The sequence below is a fragment of the Erinaceus europaeus genome, chromosome 5 (assembly GCF_950295315.1).
Source record: "Erinaceus europaeus chromosome 5, mEriEur2.1, whole genome shotgun sequence".
Taxonomy (NCBI): domain Eukaryota; kingdom Metazoa; phylum Chordata; class Mammalia; order Eulipotyphla; family Erinaceidae; genus Erinaceus; species Erinaceus europaeus.
This window is the reverse complement of record NC_080166.1, coordinates 125,488,467-125,512,249: the sequence shown is the minus strand read 5'-3', so window position 1 is coordinate 125,512,249 and position 23,783 is coordinate 125,488,467. Positions and strand designations below refer to the sequence as shown.

At 40.6% G+C, this 23,783-nt stretch overlaps 1 protein-coding gene across 1 annotated transcript in view; it reads left to right on the top strand.

Annotated features, from left to right (window-relative positions):
- Positions 1–23,783, top strand: part of UGGT2 (UDP-glucose glycoprotein glucosyltransferase 2) — a 146,887-nt gene that overhangs the window by 27,932 nt on the left and 95,172 nt on the right. Inside the window, exon 8 of the mRNA XM_060191876.1 lies at positions 1,776–1,876. Within this exon, the coding sequence (XP_060047859.1) occupies positions 1,776–1,876 (101 nt within the window). The remainder of the gene's footprint in view (positions 1–1,775; positions 1,877–23,783) is intronic.

Below are 23,783 nucleotides of genomic sequence, written 5' to 3'. Positions count from 1 at the left end.
TAGACTAATGGCCTTCAAAGGATAATTCAATTGGAAGCAACCTAAAGATATAACAGCAAATGAGTGGTTAAAACATGTGTGGTCTATATACACAGTGGAATACTAATCAGTTGTGAAAAATCATGCAGTCTTCTTAACTTGAAATCATGTCAGGTGAAATAAACCAGAAGGAGAAGGATAAATATGGGAGAATCTCACTGATGGAACCTCAAAAAAAAAACACAAGGGAAAAGGATAATGCAAAAAGAGAATCTTGCAAAAAATGTATTCTAAGGTCCTTGTGTGGTAGATAACAGCATGTTTAAATTTTATTTACAACTGTATTCAACATCTTGGAACTCAAAGTCTACTCTTTTTTTAGATATAATTATAAGAATAAATTACAAGTCCTCCTAAGATTCCTTGGAACCCAATATTAATTTTTTTATTTAAGAGAGGAGACATTAACAAAACCATAGAATAAGAGGGGTACAATTCCGCACAATTCCCATAATCCGACTCCATATCCCATCCCCTCCCCGATAGCCTTCCCATTCTCTATCTCTGGGAGTATGGATCCAGGGCCAATATTAATTTTTAAAGAGAACTGAAAATGAATACTCAAAAGTTCTTACAGTTACTCAGTTGGGTTAGGCAAAAATTCTTTGTTTTGAGGTAGTACATGAATAAAGTATTTTTGCCAGAATTGCATAATTTTAGCAATGAAAAATATTGTGAACAGTTGTGGAAAACAGAGTATCTTTTATAGCATTACTTTATGACCCTATAATGTTGAGAAGGTATTTATTCATAGTGAACTTTTTTTTTCTTTGCCTCCAGGAATCCACTTCTCCTGGGGGCTATATATATATATTTTTATTTCCCTTCTTGTTGCCCTTGTTGTTTTATCGTTGTTGTGGTTATTATTATTGTTGTTATTAATGTTGTTGTTGGGTAAGACAAAGAGAAATTGAGAGAATAGGGGAAGAGAGAGATGGGGAGAGAAAGATAGACACCTGCAGACCTGCTTCACCACTTGTGAAGGGACCCTCCCTGCAGGTGGGGAGCTGAAGGTTTGAACCGGGATCCTTAAGCCGGTCTTTGCACTTTGCGCCATGTGCGCTTAATCCGCTGCACTATTGCCTGGCCCCTCATAGTGAACTTTTAGGAAAAGAACTTTCCCTCCTTTTTACTATAAGAGTGACTCCACATTATAATAAAATTGCAAGCTACTGGTTCTATATTTTTGTTACAAGTGATGTGTTTCTACATAGATCCTATTAAGTTTATCTTACACCTTAAAATCTACTTTTAATGCATTTTAGAATTTATGCTGATAACTAGTGTTCTTTTTTTTTTTTAATTAAGCCTGTTTAAATTTGAAATGACACTGTATCCTTAATTAGCACTAAGATATCTGGATATTTTTCAGAAATAAACTCTAAGAAAATGATGTATTCATGAAGTAATTTTTCTTCTAGGTTGAAAATTAACAGCTGTTTCTAAAATATTATATAGCATATAGCATCAAAATAATAACTATCATCACTTATGCTGCGCTTTGGATAATGTTAGCATGTTAACAGTCTGGGATATCACTCCAGATACTTTGCTTTGGTTACTGAGAAAAGTACACATATTTTTTCCATTATGTCTTAAATTTTGGAGTCTTACCTAAATCCCAGTTATTATTTAATTGAGGAGCAATTAGTTTGTGTCTGATTATTTGAAGGAGCTAGCTTAAAGGTGATTTGTAGTAGGAATGGTAATTAACCTTACTTGTTTTTCTAATGCAGAGAAATATATTCAGATCTTAGAGACAATCTGACAGCATTCCAAAAATACCTGATTGAGAGTACCAAAGAAATGACACCTTTGAAGGTTTGGGAACTACAAGGTATAGTATTTTGGAATAGTTTAACATTGCATTTTAGTAAATGGTATGTTTCATTAAACATATATAACATTATATGAGTTATAGACGATAGTAATTACTAATTATGTATTATAAAGTATTACATTAATTTTTGTGGAAATAATGTACTGAAAGGTAATAAAAGCAAGTCATTTTGTAAGGTGTGATTATATGATGTTTGTTACGTATACACTGAGCTATCCTGTTAGGTTCATTTTAAGTATTAAATTGCATTTTAGAGAATCTACAACATTGACTAAAAATCTGACCAGGAGGAGGGGCAAAACAGCTCACTTGGATAGTGCACTGTCTCATCATGAGCATGACCTCCAGGTCTGAGCCTGGCCCGCATCGTATTGAAGGAATCTTTGCTGCTGTTACGTCTGTCTGCCTGCCTGCCTCGTTGTCTCTGTCTGTCTCTCTGTGTGAAAAAGTTGCTGTAGAGCAGTAAAGTCATGGTGATTGTCAAGTAAATAAATAAATCGGTCTGACTAGGAGGAGCCTGGAGATAGCTCATCTCTCAAAGTATGCTCTTCAGCATGTGTGAGGATCCAGATGCAAGCCCCAGTCACCACATGGGCACACTTGTCTGGGAAAACTTGGCATGCAACAATGTTGTGGTGTCTCCTTGTCTCTCCCCCCACCACCCCAGCCCAATTTTCTGCTTGTCTCTTCACTCCTTATCTTAAAGGGGGAGAGAGAGACCCACCCCACCAGGAGCAGAAAAACTGTGCAGGTTTGGAGTTCCAGCTATAACTCTGCTGGCAAAAAATAAATAAATCCATAAATAAATAAATTGGGATGGTTGGTGATAGACCCAGTAGAGTGCAAGTGTTATTGTATATGAGGATGCAGGTTCAAGCTTCCAGTCCCACCTGCAGAGGGAAAGCTTCACAAGCAGTAGAGCAGTGCTACAGGTGTCTTTCTCAACCCTCCCTAACTAGCAGATTGGGAGAAATCAGTTCTGGTTTCTTTGCTTTTGATCAGTAGGCTAAAGCATGTTTCACCAGTAGCTTTGAACAGCTTCTGTGCTCACAACCTGCAAGCAGATAGACCATGGCTAAACCTCAGTGTACGTTCTTTTTAGTTTATTTTCCCCTTATTGTTTGTAATTTTAGTAGATTATAGAAGCATGCCATTTTTCTCTGTATTCCATAACTTTCATGTCTCATTAAATTTATCGTATTATAGCTTATTGAGATTTAATTGTTATATTGTGTAGTTCACTCAGAGTGTACTATTCAGCGGCTTTTAACATAGTTAAGCATTCTGTAACTTGCTAACAAAGTCAGTTTTAAACCATTTTCATCACCCCAGCAAGATACTAATATTATTAACAGTCATTCTCCATCCCTCCCCGACTCCTTCTATAGGCAGCCTTAATCTACTTTTTCTGTTCTTCAAAATGGTCTCCAGGGCACTCTTAACTTACAAAGTATGATAGATATGTTTATTTCTGAAAGCTGAGAACGTGCATAACCCCTTTACTTTTAATTAACCCGCTTTGGTTCTGTTTTCTTTTTTTTATTATCTTTATTTACTTATTGGGTAGAGACAACCAGAAATTGAAATGATGGAAGGGGGTAATAGGGAGAGAGAGAGAGAGAGAGACACTTGCAGCTCTGCTTCATTACTCATGAAGCTTTCCTTCTGCAGGTGGGGACCAGGGACTCGAACCTAGGTCCTTGCACACTATAGTGTGTGTGTTCAACCAGGTGTGCCACCACCCAACCCCTAATTAATGCCCTTTGTGTATGTGTAAAATATATTTGAATGGATTGGAAATGAGAAATCAGTTTATAACATCATTAAAATCTCATAATCAGAGATGAATTATGACTGGTAAAAGACAAAAGGAAAAATAGTTCTGAGGACTAGGGAGATGCACAGTGGGAAAGCAAAAGACTTTCATGCCTGAGACTCTGAGGGTCCAGATTCAACCCCTGGCTGAAACCAGAGCTGAGAAGTGTTCTGGTTATTAAAACACAAAAGAAGAAAAGAAAAACAGGGCCGGGCAGTAGTGCACTAGGTTAAGTGCATACAGTGTGAAGCTCAAGGACTGGCACAAGGATCCCAGTTTGAGCCCCTGGCTCCCACCTACAGGGAGGTCACTTTGTAAGCAGTGAAGCAGGTCTGCAGCTGTCTGTCTTTCTCCCCTCCCTGTCTTCCCTGTCTCTCAGTTTTGTTCTGTCCTATCCAACAATAGCAGCAGCAGCAACACCAACAACAGTAACAGCAGCAACAATGGGAAAAAGATGGAGCAGTGGATTCATAGTGCAGTCACTACACCCCAGCAATAACCCTAGACGTTAAAGAAAAGATTGGAGCTGCCAATACTTAGGCTATAAAAGAAGTCAATGACTCCAGCTGTCAGTGGTGAGGCAATAAAACATGTAAATGAATTTGAGAGTAAAATGTGAGGCCAGGAAATAGTGAGAAGAACATTAGAAGGACTGATTGAAAGTGATAATGACATCTTCAGATGACATAAAGGTCCAGTGGTGGAGTGAATATAAAAGCACTTGAAGGAAAATTATTTTAAAGTTGAAAATGTTACAAGAGTTTTAAAAGAAAAATTGAAAGTGTACAATGATTAAATGTATAGGGTGACCAAGGACCATGTGGTGACACCTGTCACCATGTGCAGTGATGCAAGGACCCAGCCTCAGACATACAGATCCCTAATGGGACAGGGTAGTGACTTCATGGACTGCTGGTGTCTCTCTTTCCTCCCCCTCCCATGATTCTTTCTATCTCCATTTTATTTTTATCATTTATTATTACTGTTTTATAATTTCTTTATTGGGGAATTAATGTTTTACATTTAACACACAGTAAATACAATAGTTTCTACATGCATAACATTTCCCAGTTTTTCATATAACAATACAACCCCCACTAGGTCTTCTGTCATCCTTTTGGGACCTGTATTCTCCCCCCTGCTCCCCCCCACCCGAGTCTTTTACTTCAGTGCAATACACCTATTCCAGATCAGGTTCTACTTGTGTTTTCTCTTCTGATCTTCTTTTTCAGCTTCTGCCCAAGAGTAAGATCATCCCATATTCATCCTTCTGTTTCTTACTTATTTCACTTAACATGATTTTTTCAAGCTCCATCCAAAACGGTGAAGTCACTGTTTTTCATAGCTGAGATATATATATACCACAACTTGCTCAGCCACTCATATGTTGTTGGACACCTGGGTTGCTTCCAGGTTTTGCCTATTACAAATAGAACTGCCAAGAACATATGTGTACACAGATCTTTTTGGATGGCTGTGCTGGATTCCTTAAGATATATCCCCAGGAGAGGAATTGCAGGATCATAGGGTAAGTCCATTTCTAGCCTTCTGAGAGTTCTCCAGACTGTTATCCACAGAGGCTGGACCAATTGACATTCCCACCAGCAGGGCAGGAGGGTTCCTTTGACCGCACACCCTCTCCAGCATTTGATGCTGTTACCTTTTCTAATGTATGACATTCTCACAGGAGTGAAGTGGTGTTTCATTGTTGTCTTGATTTCATTTCTCTGACAATCAGAGACTTAGAGCATTTTTTCATGTGATTTTTGGCCTTTTGGATCTCTTCTATGGTGAATATTCTGTCTATGACCTCTCCCCATTTTTGGATGGGGTTATTTGTTGTCTTGTTGAGTTTGGTAAGCTCTTTATATATTTTGGTTATTAGCATCTTGTCTGATGTATGTCCTGTAAAGATCTTCTCCCATTCTGTGAGGGGTATTGGTTTGGCTAGTGGTTTCTTTTGCTGTGCAGAAGCTTTTTAATTTGATGTAGTCCCATAGGTTTATGCTTGCCTTCGTCTTCTTTGCAGTTGGATTTGTTTCACTGAAGATGTCTTTAAAATTTATGCGGAAAAGACTTCTGCCAATATTTTCCTCTAAGTATCTGATAGTTTCTGGTCTAACATTCGAGTCCTTGATCCACTTACTTAGCATTTACTTTTGTTTTTGGTGAAATAAAGTGGTTCAGTTGCATTCTTCTGTATGTTTCAACCCATTTTTTCCAACACCATTTGTTGAAGAGAATCTGCTTTCCCCATTTAATAGTCAGGGCACCTCTGTCAAAGATTATCTGTCCGTAAGTGTGGGGGCTTACTTCTGGGCTCTTGATTCTATTCCACTGGTCAGTGTGTCTATTCATGTTCCAGTACCAAGCAGTTTTGATGACAATGGCCATATAATACAATTTGAAATCTGGGGGTGTAATGCCTCCAGTTCTGTTCTTTTTTCTCAAGATTGTTTTGGCAATTCTAGGTCTTTTCTGGTTCCAGATAAACATTTGTAGCATTTGCTCTATTCTAAAAAATAGATCTTGATGGGGATAGCATTAAATTTGTAGATGGGTAGTATATTCATTTTGATGATGTTAGTTCTTCTAACCCATGAACATGGAATATCTTTCCACTTCTTTGTGTCTTTTTCTGTTTCCTTGAATAGTGATTCATAATTTTCAGTATATAAGTCTTTCACTTCTTTGGTTAGGTTTATTCCTAGATATTCTATTGTTTTGTTGCCGTAGTAAAAGGAATTGATTTCTGGATTTCATCTTCCAACTTAGTGTTTGCGTACAGAAATGCCACTGACTTTCGTATGTTAATTTTGTAGCCTGACACTTAACTGTATTGCCTGATGATTTCCAAAAGCTTCTTGTTGGATTCCTTAGGTTTTTCTATGTATACTATCATGTCATCTGCAAATAGAGTTTGACGACTTCTCTTCCAATCTGTATGCCTTAAATTCCTTGCTCCTGCCTGATTGCTATGGCAAGAACTTCTAACACTATGTTGAACAATAATGGTGATAGTGGGCAGCCCTGTCTAGTACCTGGTCTGAGGGGAAATGCTTCCAGATTTTCACCATTGAGTATGATGTTGGCTGTAGGTTTGCTATAGATAGACTCCACTATCTTCAGGAATTTTCCATCTATTCCCATTTTTTAGTGTTCTGATCATAAAGGGATGTTGTGTTGTGTCAGAGGCTTTCTCTGCATCTATTGGTATGACCATGTGGTTTTTGGTCTTGCTTTTGTTGATGTGGTGGATCACATTGATTGATTTACGTATATTAAACCAGCCTTGCATCCCTGGTATAAATCCCACTTGGTCATGATGAACAGTCTTTTTAATATACTGCTGTATCCGGTTGGCTAGAATTTTGTTCAGTATTTTAGCATCTATAGTTCATCAGAGATATTGGTCTCTAGTTTTCTTTTTTGGTTGTGTCCTTGTCTGCTTTTGGTATGAGAGTGATGTTGGCTTCATAGAAGCTGGAAGGCAGTATTCCAGTGTCTTCAATCTTCTGGAAGACTTTTAAAAGTAGAGGTATTAGTTCTTCTTTGAAGGTTTTGTAGAATTCATTTGTAAAACCATCTGGTGCTAGACTTTAATTCTTGGGAAGGTTTTTGATAACTATTTCAATTTCATTAGCTGTGATGGTCCTGTTCATTTTATCTAGTTCTTCTTTATTTAATTTTGGAAGTAGTAGGTATCTAGGAAATTGTCCATTTCTTCCAGGTTCTCTAGCTTGTAGTTTGTAGTTTATTTTATCTCCTTTTCTTAATTTTAGTTTTATTTACTTATTTTTGCCTCCAGTGTTATTGCTGGGGCTCAGTGCCTGCACTACGAATCCACTGCTCATGTGACCATTTTCTCTTTCTGCTCACTCTTTCTTTCATAGGACAGAGAGAAATTGAAAGGGGATGGGGCGATAGGGAGAGAGAAAGAAAGACACTTGAAGATTTGCTTCATTGCTTGTGAGGCTATCTCCCACCCCCACCCCCACGCAGGTCGGTAGCCAGGGCCTGAACTGGGATCCTTGCGCTTCATGCTATGTGTGCTTAACCTGGTGCACCACTGCCTGACTCCCTCTCTCTCTATCTCTATCTCTCTCTTCCTCTATCAAAAGAAAACATAACAGCCTCCAAGAGTGATGGAGTCATGGCACCAGCAATAACCTTAGTGTCAACAAAAAAAGGTGTAGAGCTTTGATAATCCGCCCACTAAGGTTGCTGCTGTGATATCACCCACATGTGAACAGTAGCCGGTGGAGACGTGCTGTGATGAGAGAAATCGGAGAGCACATTCTAGAAAATCAAGAAATTGATTTTCAAGAGAAAGTCATCAACACTTTTTAAAAAGATTTTATTTTGCAAATATTTATTGAATGCCTGCTAAATAACGTTCATGTGCACATCCAGAGTTTTATAAATTTTCGTCTGAGACCTGCAGTAGGAGATACATTTCATTTTAACACTCTTCCCCTGTGTTCGTCAGCTTTATTTTCCTCAGTAACCTTAGTTCTTTATCAGAATCTTGGGTTACTTTTGTTTAACTTTGTTCCTTTGAATTTTTTTGTTTTTAATATCCCATATGTGAGTGAAACCATCCTGTGCTTGACCTTCTTCTGGGGCTTATTTTGCTTAGCATTAAAAATAGGAAAAAAAAAACTGCACATTACTCACTAATCTGATTTACTGCTAATAGATTATAGCTGACATTTTGAAAAACATTAGAGTCTGAAGATAATGCGTTTAGGCAGAAATTGCATTCTTCAAAGGCTTTTCATTATATCTAATGTAAATAACTTTCTTTGTTATGGATGTAATTTCTCTCCTTAAGTCTTATGAACCAATTTCTTTTTTTTTTTTTTTAATTTTTTATTTAAGAAAGGATTAGTGAACAAAAGCTTAAGGTAGGAGGGGTACAACTCCACACAATTCCCAACACCCAATCCCCATAACCCACCCCCTCCCATGGTAGCTTTCCCATTCTCTATCCCTCTAGGAGCATGGACCCAGGGTCGTTGAGGGTTGCAGAAGGTAGAAGGTCTGGCTTCTGTAATTGCTTCCCCACTGAATATGGGCGTTGACTGGTCGGTCGGTCCATACCCCCAGTCTGCCTCTCTCTTTCCCTAGTAGGGTGTGACTCTGGGGAAGCTGAGCTCCAGGACACATTGGTGGGGTCTTCAATCCAGGGAAGCCTAGCCAGCATCCTGGTGGCATCTGGAACCTGTTGATTAAAAAGAGAGTTAACATATGAAGCCAAACAATTTGTTGAGCAATCATGGATCCCAAGCTTGGAATAGTGGAGAGGAAGTGTTAGGGAGGTACTCACTGCAAACTCTAGTGTAATCCTGCTTTCAGGTATATATTTTGCAGTAGTTTATGGATACGTGTGCACATAAGCTCTCTCTCACAGAAACTGGTGTATATCTAGGTTATGGGACTTTGTTAGAAAGTGAACTACCTGAGATGAAATTAGAGTGTACTATTAAAGGAAAGGTCTCACCCGAGTAATGAAGCTGAAGGGTTGTCATTCCACACGTGAAGTCTCTGGACACAGTCTGAGGTGAAGCATGTTGAGGTAGCAATCGTTGCTTTGGTTAGGTTGTGATCGGCAGATGCAATGTTATTTGGTTTGGATTGGGAGATGCATATGGGAAAGTGGGCCCTATCCAAGGGTTCCAGGACTGGGGGAAGTAGGGGCTCTATAGTGAAGATGTGAGGTTCCTGCTGTCTTAGGGTTCAAAAAGACAATCAATAGTTAATATTATCATCACATTATTTGTTAATTGGGTTAACTTTGAAAAGTCCCTTTGTTATGGTTTGCTGGACAGTACCCAGTATCTTGTATATAGCTGTGCTATTGGAAACTTCTAATCTACTTGGTCCAGGCTTTTGAGAGAGTCCGCATATCAAATACATAGCCTATATATTAAAAAGATTCAGTTTGTCTTTTGAGAAACTTTGAGACATACAATTGATTTCCCCCTCTCATATTAATTAACTACTGATTTATATGTCTACATTTTGCTAGGAGTGTACATAAACACCATTCCCACCACCGAAGGACTGTGACCCATCACTCCCGCCCACTCCCACCCCCCACTGGCCCAGGAAGCTACATGCCTACCCCTCACCACTGGGTTTTTACTTTGGTGCCCTACTTACAATTTGATCAGGTCCTGCTTTTAGTTTCCCTTTCAGATCTTCTTAGTCAGCTTCTGTTGATGAGTGGGATCATCCCATACTCATCTTTATCTTTCTGACTTAGTTCACTTAACATAATTCCTTCTAGCTCTGTCCAAGATGGGTCAGAGAAGGTGGGTTCATTGTTCTTGATAGCTGCATAGTATTCCATTGTGTATATATACCACAGCTTTCTCAGCCACTCATCTGTTGTTGGGCACCTGGGTTGCTTCCAGGTTTTAGCTATTATGAATTGTGCTGCTATGAACATAGGAGTACACACCTCTTTTTGGTTGGGTGTTATGGAGTCCTTGGGGTATAACCCCAGGAGAGGAATTATTGGGTCATATGGAAGGTCCATGTCTAGCCTTCTGAGAGTTTTCCAGACTGCTCTCCACAGAGGCTGTACCAATTTACATTCCCACCAGCAATGTAAAAGGGTTCCTCTGTCCCCACATCCTCTCCAGCATTTGTTGCTGCTGTCCTTTTTGATGTATGCCATTCTTACAGGAGTGAGGTGGTATCTTAGTGTTGTCTTGATTTGCATTTCTCTGATAATCAGTGACCTAGAGCAGTTTTTCATATGTTTGTTAGCCTTTTGGATCTCCTCTGAGGTGAATGTTTTGTTCATTTCCTCTGCCCATTTTTGGATGGGGTCATTTGCTTTTTTGCGGCTAAGTTTGCTGAGCTCTTTATATATTTTGGTGATTAGTTTCTTTTCTGATGTCTGGCATGTGAAGATCTTCTCCCATTCTGTGAGGGGTCTCTCTGTTTGTTTAATAGTTTCTTTGGATGTGCAGAAGCTTTTCAATTTGATGTAGTCCCATTGGTTTGTTTCTGCTTTAGTCTTCCTTGCAATTGGGTTTGATTCATCAAAGATGTCCTTGAGGTGTGTTGTTAAAATTTCGGAGGCTCCAGCATGTTGGCATTGGGCTCCTGGGGCTTTTGTGTGCTGGCGTAGGCCTCCTGCGGGCTGCGGGGCTGCGGGGCTGTGGGCGCGGTGCGCGGGGTTGTCTGGGCGCAGATGGCTGGCTGGCTGTTTAACCAGGTGGAAACGGCGGCTCCGCGCCTCGCCTCCCGCCCGCTGGCTCTTCCCGCTGGCTGTTCTGAGTTCGCCCGAGCGAGTGGAAACCACAGAGTGGTCCAGAGATAAATGTTTCAGAAACAGCAAAACAGTCTCGTGAAGAAAGAGCAGAGGCCTTTGGAGATCTCTTCACAAGCAGAAGAGAAGGCCATAGTGCATAGGTAGCCAAATTGTCTTTACTTATCTGAGAGATGCGCAGGTCAGATCCACGTGGGCGCCATTTGTTGTTAAAATTTCGGAGGCTCTTGCCGGCCGGGTTGGCTTCGCGGGCGGGTAACAGAGACGCGGAGACAACGGCTGGGCAGGGAAGCTGTATTTCTTTATTCATGGAACTCTCGTACTGGGGAGCCCTCTGAAAACTCTGGCACTCTCTCTTACTCTCGAACTCAGGAACCCAGGAACTCTGTCACTCTCGAACTCAGGAACCCAGGAACTCTGGCACTCTCCAACTCTGGCACTCTGGAACTCTCGTACTTGAGAACCCTCTGAAACTCTTCCACTGTGGAACTCTCTCTTACTCTGGAACTCTGAAACTCTCGAACTCAGGAACTCTCGAACTCAGGAACCCTCTCTCTGGGTTTCTTGGGGCGGGGCCAAGCAGGCCCGCGAAATTAATTGGACTGATCCAATTCTCTTGGCGGGGGGAAGGCTAAAACAAACCAATATAAAGCATACGACAATTCCCCCTTATCTGGGGGGTTCCCCAGTACGAGAGTTGCTGAGTTCCAGAGTTCGAGAGTTTCAGGGTTACAGAGTAAGAGAGAGTGCCAGAGAGACAGAGTTCCAGGGTTCCTGAGTTCCAGAGTAAAGGAAAGAGTGCTTGCGCCGCCGCAAAGAGACAGCAGAGTTCTGTTTGGTGATTAGTTTGTCTTAGTTTATGAATCGTTGTTCCTGAATAAAGAAATACAGCTTCCCTGCCCAGCCGTTGTCTCCGCATCTCTGTTACCCGCCTGTGAAGCAAGCCGGCCCGGCAAGAGCCTCCGAAATTTTAACAACAAGGTGTATGTGGGAAAGTATTTTACCAATGTTTTCCTCTAAGTATTTGATTGTTTCTGGTCTGACATCTAGGTCTTTGATCCATTTGGAGTTGATTTTTGTTTCTGGTGAGATAAAGTGGTTCAATTTCATTCTTCTGCATGTTGCAACCCAGTTTTCCCAGCACCATTTATTGAAGAGAGCCTCCTTTTTCCATTTAATCCTTTGGGCCCCCTTATCAAAGATTAGATGCCCATAGGTGTTGGGATTTACTTCTGGGCTTTCAATTCTGTTCCACTGGTCTGTATTTTTGTTCCAGCACCATGCTGTTTTGACGATGATGGCTTTATAATATAGTTTAAGGTCTGGGAGTGTGATGCCTCCATTTCTGTTTCTTTTCCTTAAGATGGTTTTGGCAATTCTAGGTGTTTTCAGGTTCCAGATAAATGATTGTAGTGTTTGTTCTATTCTCTTAAAGAAGCCTGGTGGAACTTTGATGGGTATTGCATTAAATTTGTATATGGCTCTGGGGTGAATATTCATTTTGATGATATTTATTCTTCCAATCCATGAGCATGGGATATCTTTCCATTTCTTGGTATCAGTTTCTATCTCCTTGAGTAGCGACTCATAGTTTTCAGTATACAAGTCTTTCACTTCTTTGGTCAACTTTATTCCTAGGTATTTGATTGATTTTGCTGAAACAGTAAATGGGAGTGATTTCTGGATGTCTTCTTCTTCAGATTTAGTGTTTGCATAAAGAAATGCCACTGATTTTTGTACATTGATTTTGTAGCCTGATACCTTGCTATATTGCCTAACAACTTCCAGTAATTTTCTACTGGATTCTTTAGGTCTTTCTATGTATACTATCATATCATCTGCAAATAGTGAGAGCTTGACTTCTTCCCTTCCAATCTGTATCCCTTTGATTTCTTTCTCTTGCCTGATTGCTATGGCAAGAACTTCCAATACTATGTCGAAGAGTAACGGTGACAGTGGACAGCCCTGTCTAGTCCCCAATCTGAGGGGGAATGCTTTCAGCTTCTCTCCATTGAGTATGATGTTGGCTGTAGGTTTGCTATATATAGACTCCACTATCTTGAGGAATTTCCCATCTATTCCCATTTTTTGTAGAGTTTTGAGCATGAATGGGTGTTGGATTTTGTCAAAGGCTTTCTCTGCATCTATTGAGATAATCATGTGGTTTTTGGCTTTGCTTTTATTGATGTGATGAATGACATTGATTGATTTACGGATGTTGAACCAGCCTTGCATTCCTGGGATGAATCCCACTTGGTCATGATGAACAATCTTTTTGATGTGTTGCTGTATCCGGTTGGCCAAGATCTTGTTTAATATTTTGGCATCTATGTTCATCAGAGATATTGGTCTGTAGTTTTCCTTTTTTGTTCTGTCCCTATCAGCTTTTGGTATCAGGGTGATGTTGGCTTCATAGAAGGTGGAAGGGAGTATTCCTGTTTCTTCAATCTTATGGAATAGCTTAAGAAGTATGGGTATTAACTGTTTCCTGAAAGTTTTGTAGAATTCATTTGTGAAGCCATCTGGTCCAGGACTTTTGTTGTTGGGGAGATTCTTAATAACGGTTTCAATTTCTTTGTCTGTGATTGGTGCATTTAGATTTTGTAGTTCTTCTTGGTTCAGTTTTGGAAGTGCATAGGTTTCTAGGAATTGTTCCATTTCTTCCAGATTCTCTAGCTTGGTGGCATATAGTTCTTTATAGAAGTTTCGCAGAATTCTCTGGATTTCTGTGGTGTCAGTTGTGATATCTCCTGCATCGTTTACAATTCTATTAATTTGAGTCTTCTCTCTTTTTTGTTTGGTGAGTCTGGCTAGGGGTTTGTCAATTTTGTTTAATCTTTCAAAGAACCAACATTTGGCTTCATTGATCTTTTGTATGCTTCTTTTATTTTCGATGTTGTTTATTTCTGCTCTAACTTTAGTGATTTCTGTCCTTCTGGTTGCTTTAGGGTTCCTTTGTTCCTCTTCCTCTAAGTCCTTGAGGTGTGTAGTAAAGTCGTTCATTTGGGCTTCTTCTTGGTGTTTAATATGTGATTGTATGGCTATAAGTTTCCCTCTCAGTACTGCTTTCGCTGTGTCCCAAATATTTTGATAGGTTGTGTCTTCATTTTCATTAGTTTCCAGGAACATTTGAATTTCCTGTTTGAGTGAGTCTCTGACCCATTGGTTCTTAAGGAGCATGTTGTTTAGTTTCCAAATTCTATGTCTTTTAATAATTTTCCGTTTGTTGTTAAAAGTTAGTTTTACTCCACTGTGGTCTGAGAAGATACTTGGGATGATTTCAATGCTCTTGAATTTATTGATGCTGTCTTTGTGGCCTAACATGTTGTCTATCCTTGAGTATGTGTTGTGTGGATTTGAAAAGAAGGTGTATTCCAGTTTTTTGGGGTGGAGGAGTCTGACAATGTCCAAGAGGTCTAGTCTGTCCATCTCTTCATTCAATTCTCTTGTATCTTTATTGGTTCTCTGCTTTGTTGATCTGTCTAAGTGTGAGAGTGGGGTATTGAAGTCTCCCACTATTATTGTATTACTATTGATGTATTTTTGAAATTCTTTCAATAGGTGTTTAATGTATTTAGATGGTCCCTCGTTGGGTGCATAGATGTTAATAATTGTTAAGTCTTCTTGGCTGATTGATCCTCTAATCATTATGTAATGTCCTTGCCTATCTTTTTTTACTTTATTTAATTTAAAATCTATCGTGTCTGAGATGAGAATGGCTGTTCCTGCCCTTTTTTGTGGACCGTTAGTCTGTATGATAGTTTTCCATCCTTTCACTTTAAGTCTGTGTTTATCTTGTTGTGACAGATGGGATTCTTGCAAGCAGCATATGGTTGGGTTATGTTTTCTGATCCATCCCCCCACCCTGTGCCTTTTGATGGGTGAGTTTAAGCCATTGACATTTACTGATATTATGGATTTAATGTATTGTAGTGCCATTGTTCTAAAAAACAATTTGTTTACTCTGATATATTACAAGTATTATAGTGATGTTCTTGTTTATAAGAGGTCTTTTAGTACCTCTTTCAGGGCCGGCTTGGTGATAGTTGCCTCCTTTAACTGTTGTTTGTCTAAGAAGGTTTTGATCCCTCCATCTAGCTTAAATGAAAGTCTAGCAGGATATATTATCCTTGGTTGAAACCCTTTTTCATTCAGGGCTCGATAGATATCTTGCCACTCCCTTCTGGCTTTTAGAGTTTGAGTTGAGAAATCTGCAGAAAGTCTTATGGGTTTTCCCCTGTATGTGACTTTTTGTTTCTCTCTTGCAGCCTTTAGGATCCTTTCTTTATCCTTACTTCTTCTCATTGTGACTATGATGTGTCTTGGTGTTTTCAGGTCTGGGTTGATTCTGTTTGGTACTCTCTGGGCCTCTTGCACCTTGATGTCCTTTCTGTTATTCAGGTCTGGGAAATTTTCTTGTATTATTTCCTCTAGAATGTTTGCTTCCCCTTCCTCTCTTTCTTCCTCTGGCAGGCCAATTATACGAATGTTACTTCTTTTGAGATCATCCCATATGTCTCTGTTGTTGTTTTCAGTGTCTCTCAATCTCTTTTTAAGCTCTTTCACCTCTTTCTTAGTTTTCTCTAACTCATCCTCTGTCTGACTAATTCTGTTTTCTGCTTCTGTTAGTCTGCTTTCCCTTGCCTCAGCTTCTTTCTTCATTACAGCTATTTCAGCTTTCAGTTCTCTAATTGTCTCAAGATAATCAGTATTTTCCTTGGGGGTCTCAACTGTTGTTTCCCTAATACTGCCATTCCTTTCCTCCAATGTTGTTTTCATTTCTGTGATTAATAAGTTTATTATTGCTTGCATACTTTTCTTATCTATGGTTACTTCTGACTGATTTGTGGTTTCTTCTGGGCTCTTGTCTTCATTCATTGGGGTAGCAGTTTTATTTGTTTTTAATCTACCCATTTTTTTTTATTTATGTGTTTCTTTTTTTTTTTTAATGCTCTGTTGTTCCTCAGTTGTTGTGTTTTGAGCACAAGTAACACTGTACTAAATACCTTTATGACAGTTGCACTCACCAACCTCCGGAATTACAGTAGCAAGTGAAGTAAGTATTGAAGGAGTTTAATCGTTACCAGTTAGCCAAAAAATTTCTCCAGTCCGTGAAAAAATAGTAACCAAATCCCAGTGAAGACAGAGAAAAGAAAGAGAGGATAGCAAGAATAGACAGTTATGCAAATCTACTATCCACTGTATATTCTAGGGGTAACAAGAGGGGAAAGGGAACTAGAGCAGAGATACACACATAGAGAGTCCACTCTGGGTCAGATTTCTTCCCCAAAGTAATTCACAAATTCAGAAAGGCAAAGAAGAAAGAAGTGTATGACAAGATTAAAAAAAAAAAAGAGATAGAGAGAGATAAGAGAGAGAAAAGGGAGAAGATAAGAAGAAGGGTTGTAATTAAAGAGCAGTGCGAGGAACTTCCCAAATGTGTATCAGTGAGTTTAAAAAAAAAAAAAACCCTGTTTGGTGGTATGGGGTATCCTGCTAGTAGCTGGTCCCAGGCACTGCTTATGGGGGGGGGGGGCGCGGCGGGAAGGATGTATGCTTGAAAATTAAAAGGAAGAAAAAAGAATTTTTTCCCCTATTCTAATTCTTAACCCAAATTAAGTTATAGACACCTCCTTGGTGTCACCGCTATGGCCCCTTATTGGCTGGCCTGCTAAAGGCAGAAAATCCTATTGTTTACACGAGATGTGTCCGGAGCTCAAAGGCTAGCCGCTTCTCAGTCCGCCATCTTCCGGGAAACCCCCCCCCCTCCAGACTTTTTTAAAGGATTTCTCAAAAATGAAAACTAGCTCCAAATCCTTTGATCCAATGAGAGCTATACTCAAGATGTCTTTGGATCCGCTCTCAGGGTCGCGGTGGACCCTGGAGACTCCCAAGAGGAAGCCCCCGAGCTAAAGTGCTCTCTCCGGGTCCTCTGCCCGCTGCGCTCTGCAACCGGCGGAGGAGCCGCCTTCCTGGGCGGGCGGAGGACAATGCCCGGCGCACTGGGAATTCTGGAGCCCCGCTAGTCCGTGTCACCTTTACTCTAATTCTTAACCCAAATTAAATTGTACTCACTTTTTGGTGTCACCCCTTATTGACTGGCCTGCTAAAGGCAGAAAATCCTACCGTTGCTGACGATGCGATCAGAGCGCTCGCTGTTAGCGACTTCTCAGTCTGCCATCTTCCTCCGAACCAATTTCTGCTACCTTCAAACTTTTTTCTTTTATCATTTTATTGGGTGGAGTATAGTGGTTTTGAGTGCAGTTGTTGTAACATGGGAACAGTTTCTCATGTCCCTGTGATAGGTGCCTGCAAACACTGTCACCGCCAACCTAGACCCTTTTTCAGCATCCTACACCAGAACCCCGAAGCAGCCCCCATCCCTCTCACTTCCTCTCCTTCCCCAGAATTCTTTGCTTTGGCGCAGTATACTAAACTCAGTCCGAGTTTTATTTTGCATTTTCCTTTTTTGTCCTTGTTTCTTAAATCTAGCCTATATCTCACTCACAAATAATTGTTTTAATCAGTGTAAAATTGACCATTGTAGTTACTCCAAATTAAAGGTATGTATGATTAAGAAAGGTGTATATCCATGTAAGGTTTGAATAGGGGAAGGTGGGAAGACAGAGAGAAGACATCCTAAAGAGGTAACTTTTCGGGGTCCTGATGAGGAGGACCCCACTTCTCAATCTGACCAAGCTGGCTGACCCACTCTGTTGCACACCAGAGGAGGGAGCCAAAGAGGTCAAATCAAGGGTGGCAGGGGTGAGTAAGTGTGGATTTCAGCAAGAGAGGAAACCAAGGATCACCCCAGGACGCTATTTGCCTATGAATAGCACGTTTATTGTATGGCAGGCAAGGGCTTTTTTAGGTTGGTGTAGGGGAAGGAACAGCAGCTATGGCCTAGCCTTATATGGTCAGGCATGTTAAGGGAGGAGGGGGCTGCTGGGAGTCTTCAGAGACAGTTACTTGTTTACACCATATATAGTCAGGAGAGTGGGAAACAGAGAAATGGTGACAGTCTTTCCAGTATCTGAGTGAGTAGACCAGCCACTTTGAGAACAAGGAAGTGAACTGTTGTGCTAACATAGAGAGAATGTGGGGCCCAAGTGGGTGGGGGAGACTGACAGGGGGACTAAACCTGGAAAGCCAAGGCCCTCCCCTGCTCGACCGCTAGTTGGGGGAGACTGACGAGGTAGCTGTACTTTCAGGCACCGTTTTTCCATAGGTGGCCCACAGCATGCTCAACCTCAGCCTCACAGTTCCCCACAGTCACTGAAGTGTCATGTGAAGAAGGGTCAGCATAAACTGAGAGCAGGTTATGTCAAGAAAAGATATAACAAAGATCCTCGAGAGGCTGGAAGAGGAGTGGAGAAAATACTTAGAATGACTACTAGGTTCAGAATGTGCCTGTGGCGATGTTTGCTGAAAAGAAACTAAAGATGATCGGGTTTGACCGAGAATGGGCAGGAATATCACAAATTTACTAAAATCTTGTTACTTATGAACACCTTTAATAGCAAAAGGACAATATGAAAACATAACCTGAAGATATTGTTTCTATTATTCATTTCCTCATTTATCAGTACCTATTTATGTATTAACCATATTTTTGTTGATAGGATTTAAATTCTTCCTAGCCAATTTCAGTTATACAGTGTGTTATCAACTATAGTCAGCGTGTTATATATTAGATTCTCAGACCGTTAATATAACTGGAATTTGTGTCCCTTTACTAAATCCTTCCTGTTTGCCTCACCCTGAGCCCCTGGCTGTTGGTATACTTCTAATTCTGCTTATAAGACCTTCTGTGGGGGTCGGGCGGTGGCGCAGTGGGCTAAGCGCATGTGGCGCAAAGTGCAGGGACCGGCGTAAGGATCCCGGTTCGAGCCCCCAGCTCCCCACCTGCAGGGGAGTCGCTTCACAGGCGGTGAAGCAGGTCTGCAGGTGTCTATCTTTCTCTCCCCCTCTCTGTCTTCCCCTCCTCTCTCCATTTCTCTCTGTCCTATCCAACAATGAATTGCGTCAACAAGGGCAATAATAATAACCACAACGAGGCTACAACAAGGGCAACAAAAGGGGGGAAAATGGCCTCCAGGAGCGGTGGATTCATGGTGCAGGCACCGAGCCCAGCAATAACCCTGGAGGAGGGAAAAAAAAAGACCTTCAGTTTTGATCATCACGTTAGGTTCGCTTGTATTACTTAATGCTGTGGTCTATTTACATAATCATTGTTTTCATTGTTTTAATCCCCACTGATTTATGCTCTTTTTCCACTCCGCCCCCTCTCCTACTCACATTCTGTTTTCCACCACTTAATCCCCACTGGTTCGAGCGCTTTTTCCTTCTCCCCACCCCCTATCCTACGTACATCCTCTTCCAACCTGACACTTCGGCCTCAGGAGATATAAGGACAAGATTGTGATTAGAGATAGCTAGCTTGCACTGCGTTCCTCATCAATAAAGATTGAACTGCGTTCCCAGCTCAGCCATGAGTCCCTGGTCATTTCTCTCGCGCCTGCAAAGCTAGCCCGGCACCTGGCAACCACTGATTTTTTTTTATATACTGTTTCCATATTTTTTTTATTCCATATTTTAAGAGGTACTTAGTGCTGTTTATCTTTCTCTGCCTGTTTTTTTTTTCACTTAGCAGGATTTTTTATTTATTTAATTTTATTTTTTTATATTTATTTATTCCCTGTTGTTGCCCTTGTTGTTTTATTGTAGTTATTGTTGTCGTCATTGTTGGATAGGACAGAGAGAAATGGAGAGAGGAGGGGAAGACAGAGAGGGGGAGAGAAAGACCTGTGAAGTGACTCCCCTGCAGGTGGGGAGTCGGGGGCTCCTTGTGCTTTGCACCACCTGCACTTAACCTGCTGCACTGCTGCCCGACTCCCTTTAGCAGGATGTTTTAACATTAACATTGTCACAAATGGCAGGCTTTCCTTTTTTTAAGACTAAATGATATCTCATTCTGCATGTGTAGTTTCTTTTACCTTCCTAATCCATTGACCTGTAAGTCAACATTTGTTTCCATACCTTGACTACTGGGAACTATGTGGTGGCCAGTGTGTGAGGGAAGGTATTTCTCTAGGTATAGATTTATTTCCCCTGGATGAATATTCTCAAGTAGGAGTGCTGGATCAAATATTAATACTGGTTTTAACTTCTTGAGGAAACACCATAGTATTTTCCTGTGGCAGCATCAGAGACGTGTGAGCTCCTTGTCTATTTTGTGTTGTTGCCCCTTATCATGTAGTTATCATGCAGTTATTCCCTTCCTTGCTTTGCTTTTTTGTTGATGATTTCCTTGCCATGCAGAAGCTTCTAAGTGTGATATAGACCCATTTGTTTACTTTTGTTTTGTGGCCTTTGTTTGGTGTCACACACACACACACATATATACACATACATATATATGTGAAGATTTATTATTATCATTATTTATCATTTAATCCTCCCATTCATGTTCTTGGATTTCTGTCAGCAGTACCAAACTAAATCGACCAACATAATGAGCTTATATTGTTCACATGTAATCTGTACATCCACCAAGTTGCAGATACTACCCTGGTACCCATTTTTTAAAAATCCGGCTGGGAAGTGGCGTGGGGTGGAGCACCCAACTTGCATGCCTGAGTTTCAGAGCTCTGCCCCTGTGCCAGAGTGATGTCCTGCTTGCCTACCACAAATAATCCCCCCCGTCATAACAAAGGGATTGTTCCTGTGTTTCCTTTTAGGGTTTTATGGTTTTAGAGTTTCTGTTTAAGTCTCTAGTCCATTTCAAGTTGACTTTTGTGTGTGATGTAAGAAAGTGATCTGAAGCCATGCTTTTGCATGTGACTATCCACTTCCCAGCACCGTGTACTGAATAAAATTTCAGTGCTTCTTCTCTGCAGGAAGTGATCCTGCTGTAAAAGAATCTGTATCTTATTGCAGTAAATTACCTGATTTCAGGAGATCAGGACTGAAGAGTGCCCCCTGTGTTTGGCAGGTTGGAGAAGTTGGTGAACATTGAAAGCTTCACAGCAGTCCTAGAGACTGGTAGTATGCAGAGGTCAGGTGAGCAATGTCTGCTCAAAGTGATTCAGAGCAGGAGTCTGACTGCATCATCCCCCCAAGAGGCTACCCAAGGACATCTTTTCATAGACGGGGTGCTAAATGGTTTGCCAGCTAACACCAAGAATGTAGAAAGAAACACAACTAGACTTACTATGTTAAGCTGGTTGTTGTACTGGTGTTTGCTCAACTAGGATTTTACCTCTAGAAAGAAAAAAATGTTAGAATGCTTCATTACTGGGTAATGAAAATGCTCAGTTTTAAAGTTCATTCTGCAGGAGGCCAGGTGGTGGTGCACCTGGCTGAGTGTATATGTTGTCTTGCTCAAGGATCTTGGTTCAAGTCCCCCACCTGCAACGGGGGAAGCTTCACAGTGAAGTAGTGCCGCAGGTCTCAGTCACTCTATCTCTATCTCTCTCTCCCCCCTCCTCTTATCCTTCCTCTCTTTCTTACTCTCTCTCCCTCTGCCTATCTCCCATCCTCTTCTCAATTTCTCTCCTATCAAATTAAATTAATATACCTTTAAAAATAAAATACATTCTAACTTTTAGACATTACTGCTTATAACATATTTGAGACTTACTGCGGTTAGCTACATACTACCTTTCCATGAAACTGTCATTTCAGCTCAATGAAACTGAGTTTAGGATTCTTTTTAGTTTAGTATACTTAATAGTATAAAGGTAGAACAATGCTGAAAGAAACTGAATGTTTTTCTTTTTTCTTTATTGGAGAATTAGTATTTTACATTCAACAGTAAATACAATAGTTTGTACATGCATAACATTCCCCAGTTTCCCATATAACAATACAGCTCCCACTAGGTCCTCTGTCATCCTTCTTGGACCTGTATTGTCCCCACACCAGAGTCTTTTACTTTGGTGCAATATGCCAATTCCAGTTCAGGTTCTACTTTTTTTTTTTTCTTCTGATCTTGTTTTTCAACTTCTGCCTGAGAGTGAGATCATCTCATATTCATCCTTCTGTTTCTGACTTATTTCACTTAACATGAATTTTTCAGGATCCATCCAAGATCGGCTGACAATGGTGAAGTCACCATTTTTTACAGCTGAGTAGTATTCCATTGTGTATATATATACCACAACTTGCTCAGCCACTCATATGTTGTTGGACACCTGGGTTGCTTCCAGGTTTTGGCTATTACAAATTGTGCTGCCAAGAACATATATGTACACAGATCTTTTTGGATGGATGTGTTGGGTTCCTTAGGACATATCCCCAGGAGAGGAATTGCAGGATCATAGGGTAGGTCCATTTCTAGCCTTCTGAGAGTTCTCCAGACTGTTCTCCACAGAGGTTGTATCAATTGACATTCCCGCCAGCAGTGTAGGAGGGTTCCTTTGACCCCACACCCTCTCCAGCATTTGCTGCTGTTAACTTTTCTGATGTATGACAAAATGTTCCAGAGACAGAGAAACTGTCTCATGATGAAGCAGTAGAGGCTTTGGCAAACTTCTTCATAAGTAGAAGGGCAACCCATGGCAGATGGGTAGCCAAGTTTACTTATCTGGGGGATGGGCGGGTTAGGTCCCATGTCGGTTGGACACCATATGCCAGCCCCTGTTCAGGGCGCAATTATGCTGGGCTAGCTTCACAGGCGGGAGACAGATGACCAGGGACTCATGGCTGAGCTGTATACAGTATCTCTTTTTCCATGCAGAACGCAGCACAATCTAAGCCATCTAAAAAAACTATAATCACAATCCTATCCTTATATGTATACTTGCCAAGTAGGGTGTAAACAGAATGGGACATAGAGAGGGTGGAGCAAAAACAGATTGGTGAAATACAGGGTGTGACAAGAAGAGGGGGTGGAGCAAAAAGACTTCCTGAACCAGTGGGGATTAAACTAATGCCCTAGAGGCAGGGAGGTGCTTAGTTAACAGTGGTTTATGTAAATAGAATACAGTGTTAAAACGGGGGGATTAAACCACTGAAACAGAAGGGGTCTTAGAAGCATACCAACAATTGTTGTCTTTATTTGCATTTCTCTGACAATCAGAGACTTAGAGCATTTTTTCATGTGTTTTTTGGCCTTTTGGATCTCTTCTGTGGTGAATATTCTGTCCATGACTTCTCCCCATTTTTGGATGGGGTTATTTGTTGTCTTGATGTTGGGTTTGGTAAGCTCTTTATATATTTTGACTATTAGCATCTTGTCTGATGTATGTCCTGTAAAGATCTCCCATTCTGTGAGGAGTCTCTTGGTTTGGGTATTGGTTTCTTTTGCTGTGCAGAAGCTTTTTAATTTGATGTAGTTCCTTAGGTTTATACTTGCCTTCATCATCTTTATAATTGGATTCGTTTCATGAAGATGCCTTTAAAGTTTATGCAGAAAAGAGTTCTGCCAATATTTTCCTCTAAGTATCTGATAGTTTCTGGTCTAACATTTGAGTCCTTGATCCACTTACTTGGCATTTACTTTTGTTTTTGGTGAAATAAAGTGGTTCAGTTTCATTCTTCTGCATGTTTCAACCCATTTTTTCCAACACCATTTGTTGAAGAGAATCTGCTTTCCCCATTTAATAGTCTTGGCCCCTTTGTCAAAGATTAGATGTCCATAGGTGTGGGGGCTTACTTCTGGGCTCTCAATTCTATTCCACTGGTCAGTGTGTCTATTCATGTTTCAGTACCAAGTAGTTTTGATGACAATGGCCCTATAATACAATTTGAGATCTGGGAGTGTGATGCCTCCGGTTCTGTTCTTTTTTCTCAAGATTGTT